General features: G+C 42.4%; 1 protein-coding gene across 6 annotated transcripts in view; it reads left to right on the top strand.

The window, feature by feature from the left end:
- The window catches only part of ANPEP (alanyl aminopeptidase, membrane), a 49,570-nt gene that overhangs the window by 7,821 nt on the left and 20,468 nt on the right, over window positions 1–21,281 (top strand). The window contains exons 1-2 of one of the 6 annotated variants that reach the window (XM_069098609.1): window positions 8,611–9,007; window positions 19,418–20,293. In XM_069098609.1, the coding sequence (XP_068954710.1) occupies window positions 19,689–20,293 (605 nt within the window). In that variant the 5' untranslated portion in view covers window positions 8,611–9,007; window positions 19,418–19,688. The other 5 variants (XM_069098611.1, XM_069098608.1, XM_069098610.1 and 2 more) reach the window with 5 other exon arrangements.

Genomic DNA, 21,281 nt, shown 5'->3' with positions numbered 1-21,281 from the left:
CTCTATCCATCCATCCATCTATCTCTATTTATCTGGAGACAATTGGGGTTAAGTGACTTGCCTCGGGTCACACAGCTAGTAAGTGTCTGAGGTCATATCTGAAATCCGATCCTCCTGACTCCAGGACTGGTGCTCTATCCATTGCACCACCTAGCTGCCCCTCACTTTAATCTATATTGACTAAACAGCAAATTACTGAAGATTTGTATCTTCTGTCCAGCCTGGTATGGATGGCTCCTTCTGATGGCATCCCCCAAGAAGGGATAACAACCCCTCCACTTTACAAAAGAGGAAACTGAGACAGAAAGCAGTTAAGTGATTTATCCAAGGTCTAGTAAGTGACGATACTGGAATTTGAACTCACTTCTGTGACTCCAAGTTCAGTTTCATTGAAACCTATTGTCTGAGGCAGTTCTGGGAAAAAAGACTAGGGACTTATTTCCCTCTGCTCCTTCCCCTAACTTCATATCTCTTGTTCCCTAGAGAAAAAGAAAAGGCATTGAATTGCTGCTCCCTTCCCAAGCCACTCTACCCCCAGGAATCTTTAGGGCAGGTCTAGATATATTCCAAACAACTCCAGGGCTTGAAGGGTTGACCAGGACCTTGAAGCAGTTTTGGGCCATATGACTTCGTTGATTAGCAGATTTGTGTTTCCCAAAGGATAGAATTCAGAATTTCAACTTTTCATCTCAAATTTTTGTTCAATTATCTTACAACACAAAAAATGCTGGAGCTGGGTGGATGGAATTTTATCTCATTCTCCCCCTTTTCCTCTACCTCCATCTGTCCCCACTTTAACCTTCAATGAATTATCTGCTAGAGGTGTGGAAAGTACCATATGTAGGCCTTTTCCAAGGGCTAAGTCCTCTTCTGTTCAATCTCCTAAGAGTCTGAGATATGAACTCCATTTACTTAGTTTACAGAAAGTCAATCAAGGATTCTAGACTCTTCTCACTCTCAGGGAAGTTGAGTTAGATAAGATGGAGGGTATGCTGAGGGAGGGTAAAAATGAACAGTATGTATCTAGGAGACCGATATTTGAACTGTCTATAGGGCAAAGATGAGGATAGGGCTATGATTTCACTTAACCAAAGGTCATGATACACCTATCCAGAATACTGATAAGAACAAGGAAGTAAGCTAAACACTAATGTCCTTTATTCATGGGAGTCCTGGCCTTCCTTCTGGGTCCATTTAATCAATCTAGATAGAAGTCTGGCAAGGTTGGTTTTCTGGTTTCACAGTTCAGAGCATCTTAGAAGCAAGGAAGAACCAAAAAAACAAAAAAGAGAGAAGAGATGGAACAGCTATAAAAATCAGACACAATCAGACCTCCCTGTATATTCTAATACCTTTTTCACATACCTACTCAGGGTCACAATTAATGTTTATAATTTAAAAAAACCCAAACCTCGAGAGACCGTGTGATATATTGGTTACCAAGCTGGTCTCAGAGCTGAGAAGGCCCAAGTTTAAGTCTGCCTCTCTATAATATCAACTGTGTGACCCTGGGCTAGTCCCTAAACCTCTCAGGGCTCTAGGCATCTTTCTATATAAGTTGTAGAAAAGGTACTGACCTGCATCACTAGTTTCTTCACTGAAGAATTTCTAATACCAACGAAGGCACAAATACTACCCTAAATTATTCCTTCCTTCATTCAACAAATATTTTTTGAGCCACATGGCAGATACAAATGAGATGTGGTCCCTGCCTTCTTGGAACTTGGGCTCTGATAAGGGCAATAAGACATATGTAAGTGATTATAATAGGTTATATAAAGGATAAGTGTCACGAGACAATTACAAAGTTCTCAGCAGAGGGAGAGATCACATGACTGAGTTTCTGGATTGGTGAATGCCAGATGTTATCTTTAGATAAATGATGTGCTATTGTACCTGCATCCTCATCCCTGTTCCCTGCTTAAAATTCTCTGCCCTGATACCCAGTGTTCCTGTATAACCTTTGTATGGGGTACAGAGACCCTACCCCAAATTGACTACTTGGAGACGTCTCAAGGTGAAAGCAGGAAGTTTTATTGAATCTCTTGAGAAGCAGGCGGTTCCATTCCTGGGAAGTCCAGAGAGGAGGCCGCCATACAGAAGTCAAAGCTGGGTTATATAGCCGAAAACTGCTGGAAAACTGCTCGAAAACCACAACGCTCCCCTTCCTCATGTAATCTTTTAAATTGCCTTATTTGGCAGGTGGGGGCGGGGTGACAAAGGGATTTCCAGAGTTTCATTTTCCCCAAGGTCACCTGAATTCTGGTAGCTAGAAACTGAGGCCTAAATGCTTCTAGTACTTTAGCAAATAGTCCATTTGAGAAACCACATTTCATTCCACACACCTTGGTTATTATCAAATTCTTTTCTTCAACACAGCACATCTGTGCTGTCAAGGCTTTATGAAGAAGGTGGCATTTGAATGAAACTTGAAGCATGGGTGGGAATTCCACAGGCAGATCTGAGTTCAAGAAGATGGGGGAAGGTAACTTATTTTCCAGGTAGAGGAGATATGCCATTGATTGACCAAGGGCAGGGAGTTGGGAAAGTTCAGGGACAATTAGAACAGGGTGCAAATAGTCTACCTTGCCTAGAGCCCAGAATTGCTAAAGGGAGAGAGGATTGAAAGATAAGTCTGGAAATGTACACTGGAGTCAAGTCCTAGAGTCAAGAAAGTGAACTTTACTCCTCAGGCTATGTGGCTTTTGAGCAGCTGGGGAGAGCAGAGCAGACTGACCAGTGCCTGAGGAAGATTCATTAGGCATTAATGTGTAAGAAGAATTAGAAAGACAAGATTAGAAGTTTTTGTTGTTGTTCAGTCCTTTCACTTGTGTCTGACCCTTCCTGACCCCTTTTGGAATTTTCTTGGCAAAGATATTGGAGTAGTTTGCCATTTCCTTTAGGAAACCACTTATAAGCCTGGGTTAATATTCTAAGTTAATGTTAAGAACTGAGGTGTCAAAGGGGATCCTGTAGTTCTAAGCCAGAATGAAGCTATTAATGTAAATATGTTTTTGGGTTTTTTTTGGAGGGGGGAAGGTAGGGCAATTGGGGTTAAGTGACTTGCCCGAGGTCACAAGGCTAGTTTTGTGTTAAGTGTCTGAGGCTGGATTTGAACTCAGGTCCTCCTGACTCCAGGGCCAGTGGTCTATTCACTGTGCCACCTAGCCACCCCTATTAATATAAATATGAAAATTAGGAAGTGAAACAGGTTTGGGGTGAAAGAAGTGATAAGTTCAGTCTTTGATGTATTAACTTTGATTTTCCAGTAGGAAATGCAAGTGGAGATGTCCAAGAGGCAAGTTGGAGCTATCTCTTGGGAAGAGTCGGGCCAGAGCTATACATTTGGAAATTGCTTCGTTAGAGTCTGTAGTTGTAGCCTAGAGAGCAAATGAGATGGAAGGGGAAAAAATATAGAGTAAGAAGAGAAGGAGGTTGAAAACAGAATTCTGGAGGATACCAACATTTAGTAGTGGGTAGAAGGAGAATGATGAAAAAGAGACAGAGGAGTGGTCAGAGAGACAGGAGGAGAACCATGATGAAGCCCAGAGAGAACCATTCCAAGAAGGAAAGGAAAGTCTGCAGAATCAAATGCTACAAAAAGGGTCAAAGAATGAAGAAAGAGAAGAGCTCATGGAATTGTCATTATGGGAGACCTTTGAGTCAGCAGGTTGGAATGCTGTCCTCCTCCATTAACACCTACTGGATTTTTTTTAAGTCCCAACTAAAATCCCACCTCCTACAGGCAGCCTTCCTCAGCCCCTCTTAATCCTAGTGCCTTACTTCTCTTAATTATTTCCTATTTAATCTGTATATAACTTGTTTGCCTATATTTGATTGCTTCATCTAGCCTATTAGATTGTTTTTTTTTTTTTATAAGCAATCAGGGTTAAGTAACTTGCTCAAGGTTACAGGGCCAGGTGTTTCTGGGTGGGTGCTAAGTGTCTGAGCCCGGGATTCGATCTCCAGGTCTTCTCAACACTGGAGCCGGTGCTCTTACTTGCTGTGCTACCTGGCTGCCCCTAGCCTATTAGATTGTGAGCTCTCTGAGAGCAGGGAACTGTCTTTTGCCTCTATATGTATCCCTAGTTACTTAGTACAGTACCTGGCAGTAGTAGGCACTTAATAAATGTTTATTGATTGACTGAGTTCTAGTGTAGTAGGAAAGGCACTGGATTATTCCTAGGATAAACCAGCTAATTTCTTTGGGCTTTCGCTGTAAAATAAAGACTTGGATTAGATAATTCCTAAGGATCTTTTGAATTCCAAATTGATGAACCTCCCACTGACTGTCAGAAGAGTGGTAGATGCAGAAGCCATTTTTTAAGAAATTGACTGGATGGTAAGGAAGCAAAGGAAGCAAGTGTAAAATACTTTTTCAGGAAGTATGGGAGTGAAGAAGAGAGAAGAAATACTACATAGAGTATATAACAGAGCCTATGAAAGTTTTTTTTTCTTTAAAAATTTTTTTTCCCCAATTAATAAAACATCTATATTCTTCTACTTCCTGCTCTGCCCCTCATGGGGAGGGCGGGGTCTGGAAGGGCAGCTCTCCTGACTGGTATGACTGATTCTTTTGGACCACTATTTCAGAAAAAAAAAAACAAAAAAACCAGGACATGCTTCCCTTCATTCCACACTTCCTCTATGTCCTTACCATACTGCCTCTCTGACCTCCCCCATCTCACTCCCATTCTCTCTTTTTTTTTTTGAGGGGGAAAAGCAAGGCTATTGGGGCTAAGTGACTTGCCCAAGGTCACACAGCTAGTAAGTGTGTCAAGTGTCTGAGGCTGGATTTGAACTCAGGTCCTCCTGACTTCAGGGCCAGCATTCTATTCACTGCACCACCTAGCTGCCCCTATTTTTTTTTTTTTAGGACCACAGTGCCCAGGTTCCCACTTCTTTTGTGTTTAGTCTCCCTTAGTAGAATGTGAGGAGTAGCTAGGTAGAACAGTGGATAGAGCACCAGGAATGGAGTCAGGAAGACTCCCTCTGCCTGAGTTCAAATCTGACCTCAAGCACTTACTTACTAGCTGTGTGACTCTGAGGAAGTCACTTAACCCTGCTTACCTCAGTTTCTTCATCCATGAAATGAGCTAGAAGGAAATGGCCAACCATTCCAATATTTTTGCTAATAAAACCCCAAATGGGGTCACAGAGTCAGATATGACTGAAAAACAACCAAACAGTAATATTAGAAATTTTTTTTAATTTTGGGGAATGATTTTTGTTTTTTGTATTTATATCTTTAGCTTAACACAGACCTTGACCCATAGCAAGCTGTTAATGTTTTTACATTCATTAGAAAAGAAAAAAACCCCACCCTTTCAACAAATATTCCTCATTGACTATATCCAAAAATATTTGTCTCATTTTACCTTCTAAGTCTAAATTTTTATTTTATTTTGTTTAAGATTGAGGACCTCTAGTGGAATAGTAGATAGAGAGCCTGTTTCAGAGTCAGGAAGGACTGGGTTTAAGGTCAACCTCTCCATTAATAAACATTTATTAATCTTCTACTATATGTCAGGCACTGTCCTCAGTGCTAGGGATACAAAAGGAGGCAAAAGATAGTTCCTGGAGCTCACAATTGAATGAGGAGAGTAACACGCAAGCGAATATATACTGAGCAAGCTATTGACAGGAAAGATAGGAGGTACTAGATGTAAGAGGGACTGGAAAAGACTTTCAGTAAAAGAAAGGATTTTAGATAGCAGATGTGAGACCTTGCGCAAATTACAGTTGTAGATCTATTTTGGTCATGGGACCAAAAAAATAAAGTAAAACAAAATAAATAAATAAAGTAAGTAAAATAAAATCATAAGTCTGGACAAAGAGAAAAGGTGAGCTGTTTTGGGGGCTTTTTTGGTGGGTAGGGGGAAGACCAGAGCATGTTTGTAGGCTAAAGGAAAAGAACCAGTGGGAAGGAGGAGTTTGAAAAGGTGAGAGAAAGGTGGGGTAATTGATGGTACCAGGTTTTGATGGAGGCAGAAGAAAATGTGATCAATGTGACAGGTAGAGGGTTAGTTTAGAGGAAGATAGACATTTTTCCCTTTGAGATAAGAGTGAAGAAATATGGGATTAATGAAGTATGAAATTTCCTCCTCCGTTGACCTCTACGTTTCTTTTCTTTTTTTTCCTTTTTGGAGGAGGCAATTAGCAGGGCAGTTGGGGGGTTAGGTGACTTGCTCAAAGTCACATAGCTAATGAATGTTAAGTGTCTGAGTTCAGATTTGAACTCAGGTCCTCCTGACTCCAGAACTAGTGCTCTATTCACAGTGCCATCTAGCCACCAACCACTGTGCCTTTCCTCCCCCCCCCCCCCCCCCCCCCTACATTTCTCCATAAAGGATTAAACAAGGTTTTAGCTACAGGTTCGGGAGGCAGGGCTACAACTGGGAGTTTTAAAATAGTAGAAGACATCCCTATCAGCACTTAAGGGAAGTGAGCTAAAGAATCTGAGGACATTGTGGACTTAGCCGAGGTCAGACAGCATGAGACTCTAGTGGACCCAGTATGGCCTCAAGTTTCCTGGCATTCCTCATCAATGCTTAGTTGCCTGCCAGCAGGAGCAGAGAAGGTAAATACCAAGCTTTACCAGGGAGTCTGGCCACTAATGAAGTGGGTGAGGTAGAGGGCAAGAGGCTAAGATGTTTTAGGATGCTAGAAAAAGCAGTGGAAATTGACTGATGATTCCATCTGGGTTGCTTTGGGAGGCAAATTAAGAAGGTTTGAGAGGAAGTAAGTGACATCATCACAATGAGGGCAAGAATCTGATAGGGGTGAGAGAGGTAGGACAGGAAGAGAGTAAGCAGAAGGTGGGATTTTGTAAGTAGTAAGTGATAGTAAGTAAGAACGTAAATAATTCTAAATGACAAAAAAGTCCAAGGAGTGTTTAGGGATACTTATGGGTGGCTTCTGTAAAACACTAAGTTATATTTATTACATTCTGTTTAAGGAAGACAGTAAAAGATAATTTTCCTTAAAAGTTTATTGTTGTACTAAGACTTTTTAATCATACTTTGAAGACTGATTAATGATGACTATTATGTAATGCTAATTGTAGATAAAGAACTGGGACCTTGGTTCTTGCTGATAGGAAAATCTAAGTTCAAATGCTGCCTTAGACACTTACTGACTCTGGGTTATTCATTTAACTCCTTTCAGCCTCAGTTTCCCAATCTGTAAAATGGGGATAATAATAGCACCTTCTTCAAAGGGTTGTTGTAAGGATCTGGTGAGATAATAGGTACAGTGCCTATTAGATAGAGAAGGGGAACAAGCACTTAAACAATTTCTACTGTGTGCCAGGCATTGTCCTAAGCTCTTTGCAAATATTATCTTGTCTGAGTTACCTGTGGGGTAGGTGCTGTTATCCTCATTTTACAGCTGAGGAAAGGAAGGCAGACAGAGGTTAAGGGACTTTACCAGCATCACAAAAGAGTTCCTGTGTCTGAGGCTGGATTTGAACTCAGGTCTTCCAATTTCAGGCAGTGCTATACCCACTGTGGCCCATCTAGCTACCTAGATGGGGGAGCTGGACCTATAATTTCACTGGTAGAGGGAACTCCGATGGGAGGAAACACTCTCTACCAATGCCAGGTACTGCTTTCTCTGAAATTTATAATCTTAAGAGTATTGTATAGATCACTGAGGGGCTGTGATTTGTCCAAAGCTACACAGTCAGTACTTGAACCAAGGTCTTCTTAGTGCAGAGGCTAGCCCTTTTTCCACTGTCCAACATTGCCTTTCATAGTACTATATGTTAATAATTATTGTTGTTATTATCAATCCTGTCTTTTCTTTCCTTTTTTTTTTTTTTTTTTAAAACGGGAGGCTTTCAGGGTTAAGTGAATTGCCCAGGTCACAGAGCTAGTAAGTGTCTGAGGCTACATTTGAACTCAGGTCCTTCTGACTCCAGTGCCAGTGCTCTATAATTGCGCCCCCTAGCTGCCCTCCTGTGTCTTTTTCCAAATTATCTCTGTCCATTTATCCCTGTGTTCACATGTAGATCCCCCTCTTCCCCTCTTCTACCCCCCCCCCCAGTTTTTTGTAGTACATTTAAAGGTTTCATATATATACTCAGAATTTTAGAGCTAGAAGAAATCTTGGAGGTTATCTAGTGAAACCCTCTCATTTTACCCATGAAGAAACTAAATCTCAGATTTACTGAACATGATTTATTTGTTCACATTCACAGTTTGTAAGCAGAAGAGCCAAGATTCAGATCTAAGCTCTCTTAACTCCAAATCCAGTGCTTCCACCACTACAGCCCAGGGATATTTACATCAGAAATGGCAAAAAAGAAAAGAAAAATAAAAAAGACTTCTGCCTAGAGGGAGGAACTTTAGTTATCTGGAAAACTCTTAAGTGTAAAAGGTAAAAAAAAAATGAGGAGACTTCAGAGATCAGGCCTGGTATCCAGGGCAAAGTTTGGCCCTAATAATTCTGGCAAGTTTAGCTCTGGGTTCATGTGATGAAGAGATTTTGCAAGCTGGAAAGGAAGCCTCTCTGCCAGTCAGGGACTGACCTAGGGTATTAGATACACCCCCCGCAACTAAGCCCAACACTACTCCTTAGGAGTAGGAACTCCAGTCCCAGGCTTTTCTTCTTATTCCTGGCATCTGAAGGACAGGACAAAAATCTGCCTCCCTTACCCAGAAACAAATGCTTTCCAGATGTGTAAGCAGCTGTTGCTGGGGAGCAGAGAGGAACGTGGTCCTGAGCCAGGTCCCTGGGACCTAGGGGATATGGAACTACAGCCAGATGGTGGGGTTTCAGAACGGCATATACAGCCAGGAAGGAAGAAACCCAAGGAACAAAGAACTCTTCTTGTCTCCACTGAGGGTGCTGCTAATTTCCCTACTTCTTCAGCACTGCTCTCCAGGCCCGCTTGTAGCTGGGCTGGGCAGGAATGCCTTTCTCTGGTGGGTCATCCAGTGCCACCCAGGATCCCTACTACTGCTGGCAGGAGCATGAATTTCTTCTCCGCAGCATCAGATTATAGGTATATTCTCTTGTGGTTGCTCTTCTGGTTTTGCCCTGGTAGGCATGGAAGGGGTTAACCCAGAGGGACCTTCCTAAGGTCAGGTTACTTCCCCTTAAAAATATGGAGAAGTTTCCTATTGAGATGGGCTGGGGGATAGGAGGAGTCTAGTGAGTGTGGGTGTAAGCTACTCCTTTGCAGGGGAGGGCTGGGTCTTGGCCTGGCTCAGAAGACCTAAGAGTGAGTTCAGGGGGGAGGACAAGGTGCTGGGGCCACAGCAGCAACAGCAGCTGGAAGAGGGAACATGGACGTGAACTACAGCAGCTGGAGACGGGAAGGTGAGCAGGAAGCCTGGTTTTGGCGTGCTTTATTTGGACATGTTCCTGAGGAATGCTCCCCTCTTTGGGGTCCTGGCTCCTCCTCCCTCTGTCTGATGCTCCTGTCCTTTTAGATGGAGAAGCATATCGGTGTTTGGGGGTGCTGGTGTGCAGGCTGGAGCAAGAAATCACTACAGACTGACTCTAGGGTGGGATCCCAAGGATGCTTGGGTAGGAGCATTTGGTAGGAGTTGGGCAAGGGAAATAGAATCAAAGATGCCATTTGCCAGATGAGGAAACTGAGTCCCTGAAAGGTGAAATCACTTGCCTGACATCTATCTAGTCAATTAGGGACAGAACCAGGACTAGCACCCAGGGTATAGTGGCCAGAGCCTTGGATTTGGAGTCAGTCCACTTGGATTCAGATCTGTGTCATAGACTACCTGCAGAGCTGAGCCTTAACCTCTCTGGATCCCAGTTTTGTCACCTGTAAAATGCAGAGGATGGAAAAGATGACCTTTAGAGCCCCTTACAGCTTTAAATTTATTTCCACTATATGCCACACCTCTTCCCTAGGGAGATGAGTAAGTGAGGGACCAAACGGAAGAACGCGTGTGTGCATGCATACAGCATGTGAGGCTATGTAGAAGTATGGGACTGCAATGGGGTTTATGTAGGTTTATAGGGACAGGAAATGACTTGAGAGATGAGGACCCCTATAGAGTAGAGGATAAAGCCTAATTTAAATGGGTGCTGGGGGTTAAGGCATATTAATTTTAGTAGCAGAAACAGGAGTAGGGTCAGTCTAAGTGTGATTTACGGAGTAATATGAAGGGAAGGTGGAAAGAAGGAAGGCCTCAGAGACTGTCTTGGAAATTTGGACTCTGGCCAGTCCCCGTTGGAAACTGACACCATTGGGAGTAGTTTGTCATTACATTTACCCAGAGGTTTCTATTCTGGGTGATATCTCTCTCTCTCTCTACTCCAGTTAAATTCAGTTCAACTTACATTTGTTAAGTGCTTGCCATATACAATATACATATACATATAGCTGGATTGTTCTATCCCGACAGAACTGTGAAGACCTGACTAAGGGTATTAACCAGCTGTTAGAGTTTCCTCTGGCCTATTGCTCTATTCCTTTAATAAACTAGTCCATTACTGTAGTTACCTTATCAGAAGCACCAAGGTCCTTGTCTCCTCCCCCCCTCAATTTACTTGCTTCCTCTTATTCCTGAAGTCGCAGTATAGTCTTTTTTGTTGTTCTAATTGCAGATGAAAAAAAATCTATGGTTCAGGGAAACTGGGTTGTAGGTCCACCACAGCATAGCTGGGATTAAGGATAACTGCTGACTAGGACATAATAAAAATAATAACTACAGCATTTATGTAGTGCCAACGTGCTAGGCAGTTTATAAATGTTATCTCTGGATCTTCACAATAGCCCTGGGAGGTGGAGCTAGTATTATCCCCATTTTACAGTTGAGGAAACTGAGAGAAAAAGAGGTTAAAGTGACTTGTTCAAGGACACACAGCTGCTAAGTATCAGGCCACATTTGAATTCAGGTTTTCCTCAATCCAGGTCCAGCGCTCTATCCTCTATACCAAATAGCCACTCTTACCACATGAGTTGCAATGAGGATTACTTTTTAGTGAGGACGACTCATTTATGAAGCACCTACTAGGTCAGGTACTGTCCTAGGTGCTGGGGATGCAAAACAAAACTCCAGAAGTTTGTATTTCATTGAGTGGTAACATGTGCCTAGATACACAAATCCATAAAAAAGGCAGTTGGAAGACATAGACTCTAATTCCCTAGAGAATTAGGAAAAGTCTCTTGTGGGAAGTGGCATGTTCAGACTGGGTTTTGAAGAAAGCCAAGGGTTCCAAGAGGCAGAGATAAGGAAGAACAACCTTGGCACAGGGATATGTATCAGTGGAGGGAATTTGTACTTTAGGAGTTCACTATGCAGTTGCAATGATAGGTTTAGGACTTAATTAAAAAAAAATCAATATTATAGTGAAGGCTCAAAGTCCAGAGTGGATAATTTGTGGGTATGGTGGGATGCAGGGAACAATTTTCATTTAATTATTATTCTATTTTTTTCTTAACTACATCTAAACAAAAGTTTTTATTTTTTTTTAATGTTGAGTTTCAAATTCTCTCCCTCCCTCTTTTCCTCCCTCCTTTTCCCCTTCCTTGAGAAGGCAAACAATTTGAAATAGACTATACATATGTAACCATGCAAAACATTTCCATAAGAGAACAATTTTCAAACCTTGTCTGGGGCACCTAGTCACTGCCTAGCTCTTTTCTGTCTCCTGAGGAGGACCTGTTGACAGTTTTTGGGACTTCTTGGGATCAGCAGTGGAACTGGGTCCATAAAACCTCCCTCCTCCCCAGCTCCACACCCCACACCTCCCATCATCTGACCTTCATCCTATTCAGTTGTGGTGGAGTGAGCTGGATGCTGGCTCTCTGATGAGGGACACTTGGTTCTCACAGTACAAACATGTTTTTCTGAAGCTCCCATAGGAAGTGCCCTGCTGGGCTGGCCCAGGGCCCCATCCTGACTCAGACTTTGGAGCAGAATGCAGGGAAACCATAACTGAGCTGCTTCCCATTCCCAGATCAGCACTCTCTCCACCCCCCAGGTTGCCACACACATCTTCGAGAACTAGAGGTCTGATGGTATATCTGGTAGTCTGTGCTTGGGTTTATCAAACCCTACCCTCATCAACTTCTACCTAATCAGCATCATTTCTGCTGGCCATGCTTCTAAAAGACATACGCCCAGAGTCCAAAATATAGTCCATTTAGACCTGATTCTTGGGAAAGACTATAGCCATTAGAGGACAGAGTATTGGACTTGGAATGTGAAAGACCTGGGTTGAAGTCTTGCCTCAGGCGCTTAGTAGCTGTGTGACCCTGGGAAAGTTACTTATTCTTCCTCAGCCTGTCTCCTTATCTGTAAAATGAAAGAGTTGGACCTGATAGAATCTAGTCTCTTCCAGTTCTAAATCTATGAGCTTATGATTCATACTTGGGGTTTATAGGCACCAGGCACCTTTGGAATCTAAGGACACAAATAGGAAGATTTGTTGAGTCACATTAGTGGCTGTGTGACAGTGCACAGTGCACTAACAGGTTGGGATGGGCCTGGGTGGGGGTCTAGATACTAGAATTCTAGGCTGAGCCCTGACATTTCTTGCCTATGTGACCTTATGCAATTCTCCTAAGACCAATGTATTAGTTTAGGAGTAGCAGAAAGAGTACTGGGTTTCAAGTCAGAAGGGGTTTGGATTCAAATCCTTCCCCTGACATTTAGTAGTTATTTGACCTTAGAGAAGTCATTTGCCCAGGCTCTTTAAACCTGTTCCTTCACCTATAGTAGAGAAACTAATAATACCTGTAGCATGCACCTAACAGGGTTGTTTTGAGGACCAAATGAGATGATGTGTTTAAAGCATATTCTCAGTGTGAGTTGTTATTATTCCCATGTCCTATTCCCAACCTCTTTTCCACCTACTGGTATTTTGGTGGCAAAAGGAGATTTGACCAGAAACAACTTGGAACCATTTGGAGGGTAAGGATTGCCATGGTTGAGAATATTTTTACTGGTAGTCATCGTCATCTTTCTCTACCTATCAGCCCCCGAATGGATGTTTCTTGCCTTTCTCCTCCGACCCCCAAACTTGACAATTCATTGGTTGGTGACTTGTCCTCTGTTCCCTGTCCTGTTGCCACTATATCCTCCTGGATCTTCCTCCAGCTTGGCAGCTTAGACAGCTATGCTGGTGTCAGGGTCACATGGAGGCCCCAACTTTTGTTCTTAGGTTGCACTGGTGCAGAGGTTTCTACTTTCCTCTTTTCCTTCCATTTCAAGGAGACCTATATGCCCCTGGGAAGTAAAAGTTCTTAACCTCCATAAACAATGAGTCTTTCCCTTCCTCCTTGACACAGGACCAAACATTGGTCACTGCCCCAAAGACCCAGAGGGAAAACCCCCTGCAGAGGCCCAAGAACAGGGGCACTCAGGACACAGCTAGAATAGCCTATCTCAGTGGAGTTCTATCAGGAGCATTTGCCAGACTGCAGAGGTGAGGGCATCCAGGGTACCCCACTGGATGGCGGTCTGAAGCATATTCCTCCCACCCCCAAATCATGGGAGAACTCCCCTCTGTCATCTCCCACCCCTTGAGGCCACATTCTTACCATTGGCAAATGACCTTCTCTACTAGGTCATTGAGATCTTACCTTTTCCTGCTGTTCAGACAATGAGGATATCCTGAGTAGTCCTACTCCTAGACTTGAACCACTGAGTTTCAGAAAGTACCCCAGCTGGCATGGCTTGGGGGATGTGGGTGGAGCTGGATTTCAGAAGCAAAACCCTCAACAAAATCCCTGAGATTTAGGGTTACTGGGGCAGGGCTGACTTGTGTTGACAAAGTGCTACACAAAGGTGTGTAGGTCTGAAAGCTAAATCCCCCCCCCCCCCCCATAACTCAACTCCTGGAAGTCTGTGTGAGGGCAAGGACAGACCAGTCCTGATGTCAAACAAGAAAACTGGCTCTGTCTCCCATGGTTATTTTCTTTATTGACTTTGGCATATGTCTGATCGGTTCCTAATTTGAACAAGGCTATGCTCTTCAAGATAGAGGTCTCATTGATATAATCTTGTTCAAACACCTCATTTTACAAGTGAAGGCCAAAGAGTTCATGTGACTCAGTAAGTTAGAGGAAGAACTAGATCTTTCAAATCCTAGTCCACTAAATTCCTTTTCTTCTTGATCCCACACTGCCTCTCAAACCCATCATAAACTTACCTGACTGTTTTAGGGACAATAAATAATTCTGGCCTTCTACTCCTTTTGTTTTTTGGGGGGGGACTGGGTGGGAGGGCTGGATCTGTGACTTCATTAAGAACATATAGGGAACTTGTAATAAGGAAATTCCTTTTCCCATGCTTATTGGCACTGTCTTTGCAACTTAGACTGTCATAGAGAGTTGACTGTTTCTTGCCCAAGGTCACCCAGACCAGGCTTCCTGACTCTGAGGCTAGCCCTCTATTCATTTTCATTGCTGCTCATACTCAAATCATATATTTTAAAAATAAATAACTTTCTGCTTAACCCTAGCACCGAGCAGCATTCAGGAACATAGACCAGCAGCCATTTTGACGAATAGAGTATTTGCCTTCCTTTTGATTGGACACAAGTATAAATCTGTCCATCATTCTTTGTATGTGTGTTTGTCTTTCATATTCAAAGAGGCCCGTGGCATCAGGGAGATGATAACATGACTTGCAGCTGACTTTCATTTGAGTGAGGGAGGGCTGTGCAAAGTCACTAGCCTCACTTTCTCCTCCAGAGCCATCTGGGTTCAGGGACAAGATATTCATCAGGATGACTGGAGATGGCCCAGGATGCAATGGGAGACCTTGGCCCTTGTAGGTTAAGGCCTTTTCAGGTTCTAACTTTGAGTGAGGTAATGCCCATTCAGCGAATAGGCCTCTTTAAGAAGTAAGTCAAGGGATGAGCCCTTTAATTAAAAATAAATAAATAAATAAATGAAACTGGGAGGAGAAGACCCTAGGGGTTGCTGGCCAAAAGAGAAATAAAAGAGTGCCAGGCCTGGAGTCAGGAAGATTCATCTTCCCAATTTCAAATCTAGTCTCAGCCGCTAGCTGTATGACCCTGGGCAAGTTACTTAACCCTGTTTGCCTCAGTTCCTCATCTGCAAAATGAACCAGAGGAGATGGAAAACCATTCCAGTGTCTTTGCCAAGAAAACCCCAAATGGGGTCAGGAAAAATCAAAGACAACTGAAACAAATGAACAGTCACAATAAAATGAAACTTTTGGTCTATCATTTTACTGCTAGTTATTAGCTGTGGTCCAAGAAAGGAATGCTTAGACTTTCCCTGAAAATATTAAATATTTACAGAGAGAAATATAGGTATTTTGAATGGTTGAGTCATTTCTATAAGAAAGTTTACTAATGAAACAAGTTTTTATACAAAGAAAATTGACATTTTACTCTATCTGGCCAAACTCTAAATATTATATCTGTTACTTCCCATCTATAAAACTTTGGCCAGGTCACTGGACAGCTCTAAGCCTCAGTTTCCTCATCTGTTAAATAGGAGCACTGATCTAGACCAGGGCTCAGCAAGCTATGGCCCACTGGTCAGAGCCAATCCACCACCTGTTTTTGTATGGCCTACTAAAAATGTTTTATACATTTAATCAAAAGAAAAATAATATTCATGATACATTAAAATTATATACAATTCAAATTATAGGGTCCACAAAGTTTTATTGGGACACTCATTCGTTTACATCCTGCCTATGACAACTTTAGTGCTACAATGGTAGAGTTGAGTAGCTGTGTCCAAGACATATTATGGAACTCTCATTACTTCTCACTTCTACTCAGAGCACTACAAATCAGATTGACTTAATTATAACTCAACATTTTTAGTGCCGCATGTATTGTTATACTATAGTGTATGTATATATATATGTTTTAATTACATGTGCATATTCATTATGTTAAAACATGAAAAAAAAGAGGAGATAAAAAGTTTTGAGGTTTGGTGTTTTTTTTTTTTAAATTTCATGCCAAGCCAAGGAGCCTGTAGGCAGCTCCAAAGTAAACTTGACTCCATCCTGTTGCTGTAGGGGCTTCCTCTTAGGTGGCTTCAGCTAATTGTCGGGCAGTGGAAAGTTTTGGAGTCAGATGTCCAAATTCCAATTTTGCTAGTAATCAAATCTTTTTTTCCAAAACTAATAATCAAATCTTTTCACCAGCCCTTGGCCTCCCTTTTCCTATCTGTAAAATCAATTAATCAACAAGTATTTATTTATTAAGAACTTAGAATGTTTCAGACCAGGTGCTAGGTGGTAGGGATGAAACAAATCCTGCCCTCAAGGAGCTTACATGCTAATGAGGAACACTACTGATCAATAAGTAGTATATACAGAGTAGATAGAAGTTAACATTAGAGGGGGAACCACTAGCAGCTAAGGTCATTGGGAAAGACCTCTGTTATTGTTAAGTCCTGAATCTTCATAATCCCATTTGGGGTTTTCTTGGCAAAGATACTAGTGTGGTTTACCATTTCCTTCTCCAGATCATTTTATAGATGAGGAAACTGAGCAAACAGGTTAAATGACTTACCTAAGGTCACACAACCAGTACGAATCTGAGGGTGGATTTGAAATCAGGTTTTCCTGACTTCAGACTCAGTGTTCTATCCATTGTACCACCTAACTGCCCAAGGCCTCTTATAGAAGGTGTCATTTGAGTTGAATATTAAAAGAATTCAGGGATGTCGAAAGGCAGAACATTAGAGACATGAAGGATAGCCAGTACAAAGATGGAAAAGCATAGGAATAGCCAGTAGACCTGTATGGTCTAAAAGAAGAGGTTAGGCTATATGACCTCTATGGTCTGTTCTAGTGTTAAATCCTATAATACTAATTCCCACTAAGGTTTCTCTGGTAACCTGCCTCTCTTGTTGGGAACATAACAGGTGCTTAATAAAGTTTATTGAATTGATTTGACATTAATTTCTCACATACTAGTAACTTCAAATGTTCTAGTCCATCCTTTTCACCTTGAGTTATGCTTCCCTGAAGAAATTTGGGAAACATTTAATCTTGATCTCTTCCCTTCCCTGAATCCTGAATGCATGGGAAGTCTGGAGCACCTGGTTCAGTCCTTGATTATCTGTTATCTGTTATCTTAAGTTGCTTCCAAGTTATTTTACTTGCATTAGGTTTTATTGACTAGATTTCATGTTTTTTTAAGGAAAGGAATGGCATCTTCTATTTTGAGACCCTGCCCAGAAACTTGTACAGGGCAGACACTCAGGAATCACTTGGTTGATGGATTAAAGAATCTGGGTATGTCTCCTATTTTTAAAAATTCTTAGGGGGCAGTTAGGTGGCACAGTGGATAGAGCACTGGTCCTGGAGTCAGGAAGATCTGAGTTCAAATCTAGTTTTAGACACTAGATGTGTAACCATGGGCAAGTCACTTAAACCTGATTGCCTCCCCCTCAAAAAAAAAAAAAAGAAGTCCTTAGGGAAGGGGATGCCTCCATTACCCCATTCTGGTCCTAGATGTTAGCAGTGCTATCCTTTAGTTGGAAATTGGAATATGATCCCAAAGGTTCTAGATAGGGGCACATAGTGGTCACAAGATGATTCTTCCTCTGTGTTCAGAGTTGAAAAGTACTTTACATGAGTCAGGTAAATTTCCATTTGGGGGGTCTAGAATGTTGGGAAAAGTATGCTATAAAGGAAAGAATATTACACCAGATCTCAGAAACCTTGAGTTGAAATTATGACCTTGACATTTATTAACTCTGAACTAAAATGAGAATCATAATTATTGCTGGCATTTCTATAGCATTTTAAAGCTTGGAAAGCACTTTACAAATATTTTTTCATTTGATCCTCACAACAACCCCGGGAGGTAGGGGCTATTCTTTTCTCTGTTTTCATAGCTGAGGAAAACTGAGGCAGACAGTGACTTGCCTAAGATCCCACAGGAAGTAGGTGTCTGAATTTGAATTCAGAGCTGCTTGACTCTAGGTTCAGAGTTCTATCCACTGCACCTTCTAACTGCCAAGGGCAAGAAGAACAGCCCTGGGTGAATCCATGAAACTGTTCCCACAAAACCTAAAGGCAGGTAGGTGGTACAGTGGATAGAGCTGGACTTGAAAGTCAGGAAGACTTGTTCAAATCTGGCCTCAGACATTTAAATAGCTGTGTGAACCTGGGCAAGTCATGTAACCATTGTCTGCCTCCATTCTCCCAACTATAAAATCTATAAAAAGAGCACCTCACTTCCAGGGTTGTTGTGAGGAGAAAATGAAATATTTGTAAAACTCTTTGCCAAAAGTGCTATAGAAACACTAGCTGTCATGATGATGATGATTCTTGAGCTTCCTGCCTCTAACGGTTGTGAGCAAAAGCACACGATGATAGGCTTTAACTTTTACAATGCTATAGCATTATACAGCATGAGCATTGTCATTATTGTTATCATTATTGATAATCCTCAAGTCAATGGAGATTTATAAAGCTTAGAGACCAGGAGGTCAGCAAAGAAATAATTAAAATCCCCCAAAGATCACTGGACCAAAAGAATTGACATCATTTTTCCAGGGGAATGGAAGACTGGAAAAAAAATGGTCACCTTTAATGAGTATTTTTTGGGTGACCTAGGAAATGAAGTAGATAGCTCCATTTCCACCAAAAAAAAGCAAGACAAGAAAGAATGCACCATAGCCTGCCCCTCCCAGACCATTACAACTAAAACAAGTCTCTAGAAAGCACTTAGGTTAGATAATTAATAAGAACTTTGTGAGCTTAAGATTTGTGAGGAAATTGTTACCGAAGGAAATTGCAAAATGTCCACCAAAATTAGAACCCAGGTCATAGGATCAAGAGCTGGAGAGGAGCCTTAGAGGTCTTCTAGTGTAATAAGACTTCTTCTTCATTTTGCAAATGAAGAAACTGGGGCCCAGGGAGGTAAAGTAACTCATCACATGGGAACTAAGGAACAAAACCAGGATTTGAACTCATGCCCTTTGACTCTAACCACAGTGTTCTTTTTGCTATATTATGACTTGAGAAAACATTGATATTTATCTTTCTAGGGTAACCTCTCCCAGAGGCAGTAAACTATATTCAAATCCTTCTAAATAGCTAGATTCAGAGTGAAGAAACTGGGTTTAAACTCCAGCTTTACTAATGACTACATGTGACCTTGGGCAAGTGACCATCTCTCTGGGCCTCAGTGTCCTCATTTGTAAAGGAGGTGGTGGTGGTGGAACTCGAGGATCCTCAGGTCTTTTCCACCCTTAATTCCCTCATCCTTTTTTTGACTCTTTTAACTTATGTCTCTTGCTACTAGATATTTCTTCCTTTTTCCTCAACTAGATCTCTTTTACTTTAATTGAAAATCATCTCCTCAAGATCATTTAAAGCCAGATTCCCAGCCTCTTGGTGGCATTCTCCTAGCTGTGCTTCAAAACTCAGACTGCCCGTTGGGGTGCTTTTTGCAGACTGTAACCTGACACCCTTTTTGCTCCCAGCAGGGCCTGTATGCTGCTGACCAATCGCTTTGCCTTTATCCCTTCTCTGGAGCCCTAGGGAAAGTGTGGACCTGAACTATTGAACGTGACCTTCGACTGTCTCAGCTCTGGTTAATTTTTACCTCTTAATGCTGTTCATGGTCCTCCCCTTACACTGCTACATAAGAGCACAGAACAGGTGCTGCAGACCTCTCCTCCGAGACTTTCCCCCACATCCCCACTCTCCCATATCCAGTCCCCCTTCACCTCCACCCCACCCCCTTACACTGCCACCATGGCCAAAGGCTTCTTCATCTCCAAGACGCTGGGCATCGTGGGTGTCCTTTTTGCTGTCACAGCTTTGTGTACCATCATCGCCTTGGCAGTCGTATACTCACAGGAGAAGAATAACAATTCACGGATTCCAGAGAACCCCACCAGCCAAATTCCCACCACTCCAGCTGCCACAGCCACAACCCCAGATCAAAGCTTAGCCTGGAACAGATACCGGCTGCCAAAGTCGCTGATCCCCGAGCATTACACTGTGCAGCTAAGGCCCTATCTGACCCAGGATGACAGGGGCCTGTATGTCTTTTCGGGTGAGAGCACTGTTCGCTTCCTTTGTAAAGAGGAAACCAATGTCATTATCATCCACAGTAACAAACTCAACTACACAATGAAGAATGGCCACCATGTGAGTCTGAAGGGGGTAGATGGCTCCCAACCACCTGAAATTGATAAGACTGAGTTGGTGACACTAACCCAGTATCTGGTTGTGCATCTGAAAGATAAACTGGTAGCTGGCCATTACTATGAGATGGAGAGTAGTTTTGTTGGAGAGTTGGCTGATGACCTGGCTGGCTTTTACCGCAGCGAGTATATGGAAGATGGAGTAAACAAGTAAGAATTGGGGCCCAGCTTTGGTGGAGGTATCTCCCAGCTCTCCCCTCCCCCTGCCATGGGCTTTCTTTATAGAAAGAGGAACTATGAGTTTGGGGTTCTAAAGAGTAAAGACCACAACAATGGAGTGGAGGTTGACCAGGGATAGGTTACAAGTAGGAACTTCCCACCCTTTAAGATTTGGTCATGATAGGAAAAGATCCTCTAGAGAAGAGGGGAAAAGAACTCTGGTGTTTCCCATGGTGGGAACCAGTGAGCCTTTGTGGTTTGTCTGATATGCTAGCATATCATGGAAAGTCATTGTGATGCTGTGGAACAGGCACAGGACTGAGAGACAGAAGACCTGAGTCTGAATCTTGGTTCTATTTCCTTAGCTTTTTGACTATGGTCAAGTTCCCTAATTTCTCTGAGAATCAGTTTTCTCATCTATAAAGTGAAGATGATCAAATTTGCCCTATTGTGGAGAAAGGACTTTAGAAACTGTAAAACGATGTCACTTTGTGGGGTGGGGTGGAGGTGGGGGTGCGTCCAGACCTATGATTTAATTGATATGGGGAGCTCTCAGATGAGGAAGCTCCTTCCATCACTGCAGAGTGAGGGTATTGTTCTGCAATCACAGTCTTAGAGTTCCCCAGTCAGCTGAGATGTTAGGTGGTTTTCCCAAGGCCACAAGGCTAGGATTCGTCAGAAGTGAGGCTTGAGCTTAGGCTGTTCTTATCCCAAGGCCAGTTCTTTATATAATCATGAAATATTATCATCATTATGATTGGATTTGCTCTAAGAGTTTCTCATGATCTGTAATACAACCTGATGCCAAAGGATTGACTCTAGCCATAACAAAGTGGGAAGGTAGAACGAATGAAATGAGTTTGTGTTTACCATCCCTTACCTGTCTCACATCCCACTACATCCTTGGAAGTAGCCTTGGATCTAGCCTAGGTAGCTTACCCTCTACAAAAAAGGTTCCAAGTAGGATGGGCTCTGGATG

Source organism: Petaurus breviceps, unplaced genomic scaffold, assembly GCF_028583685.1.
Source record: "Petaurus breviceps papuanus isolate PSGF00001 unplaced genomic scaffold, PetGlider_PUasm1.0 37, whole genome shotgun sequence".
NCBI lineage: Eukaryota > Metazoa > Chordata > Mammalia > Diprotodontia > Petauridae > Petaurus > Petaurus breviceps.
The sequence above is the reverse complement of the archived record's forward strand: the minus strand, read 5'-3'. Positions and strand labels throughout refer to the sequence as shown.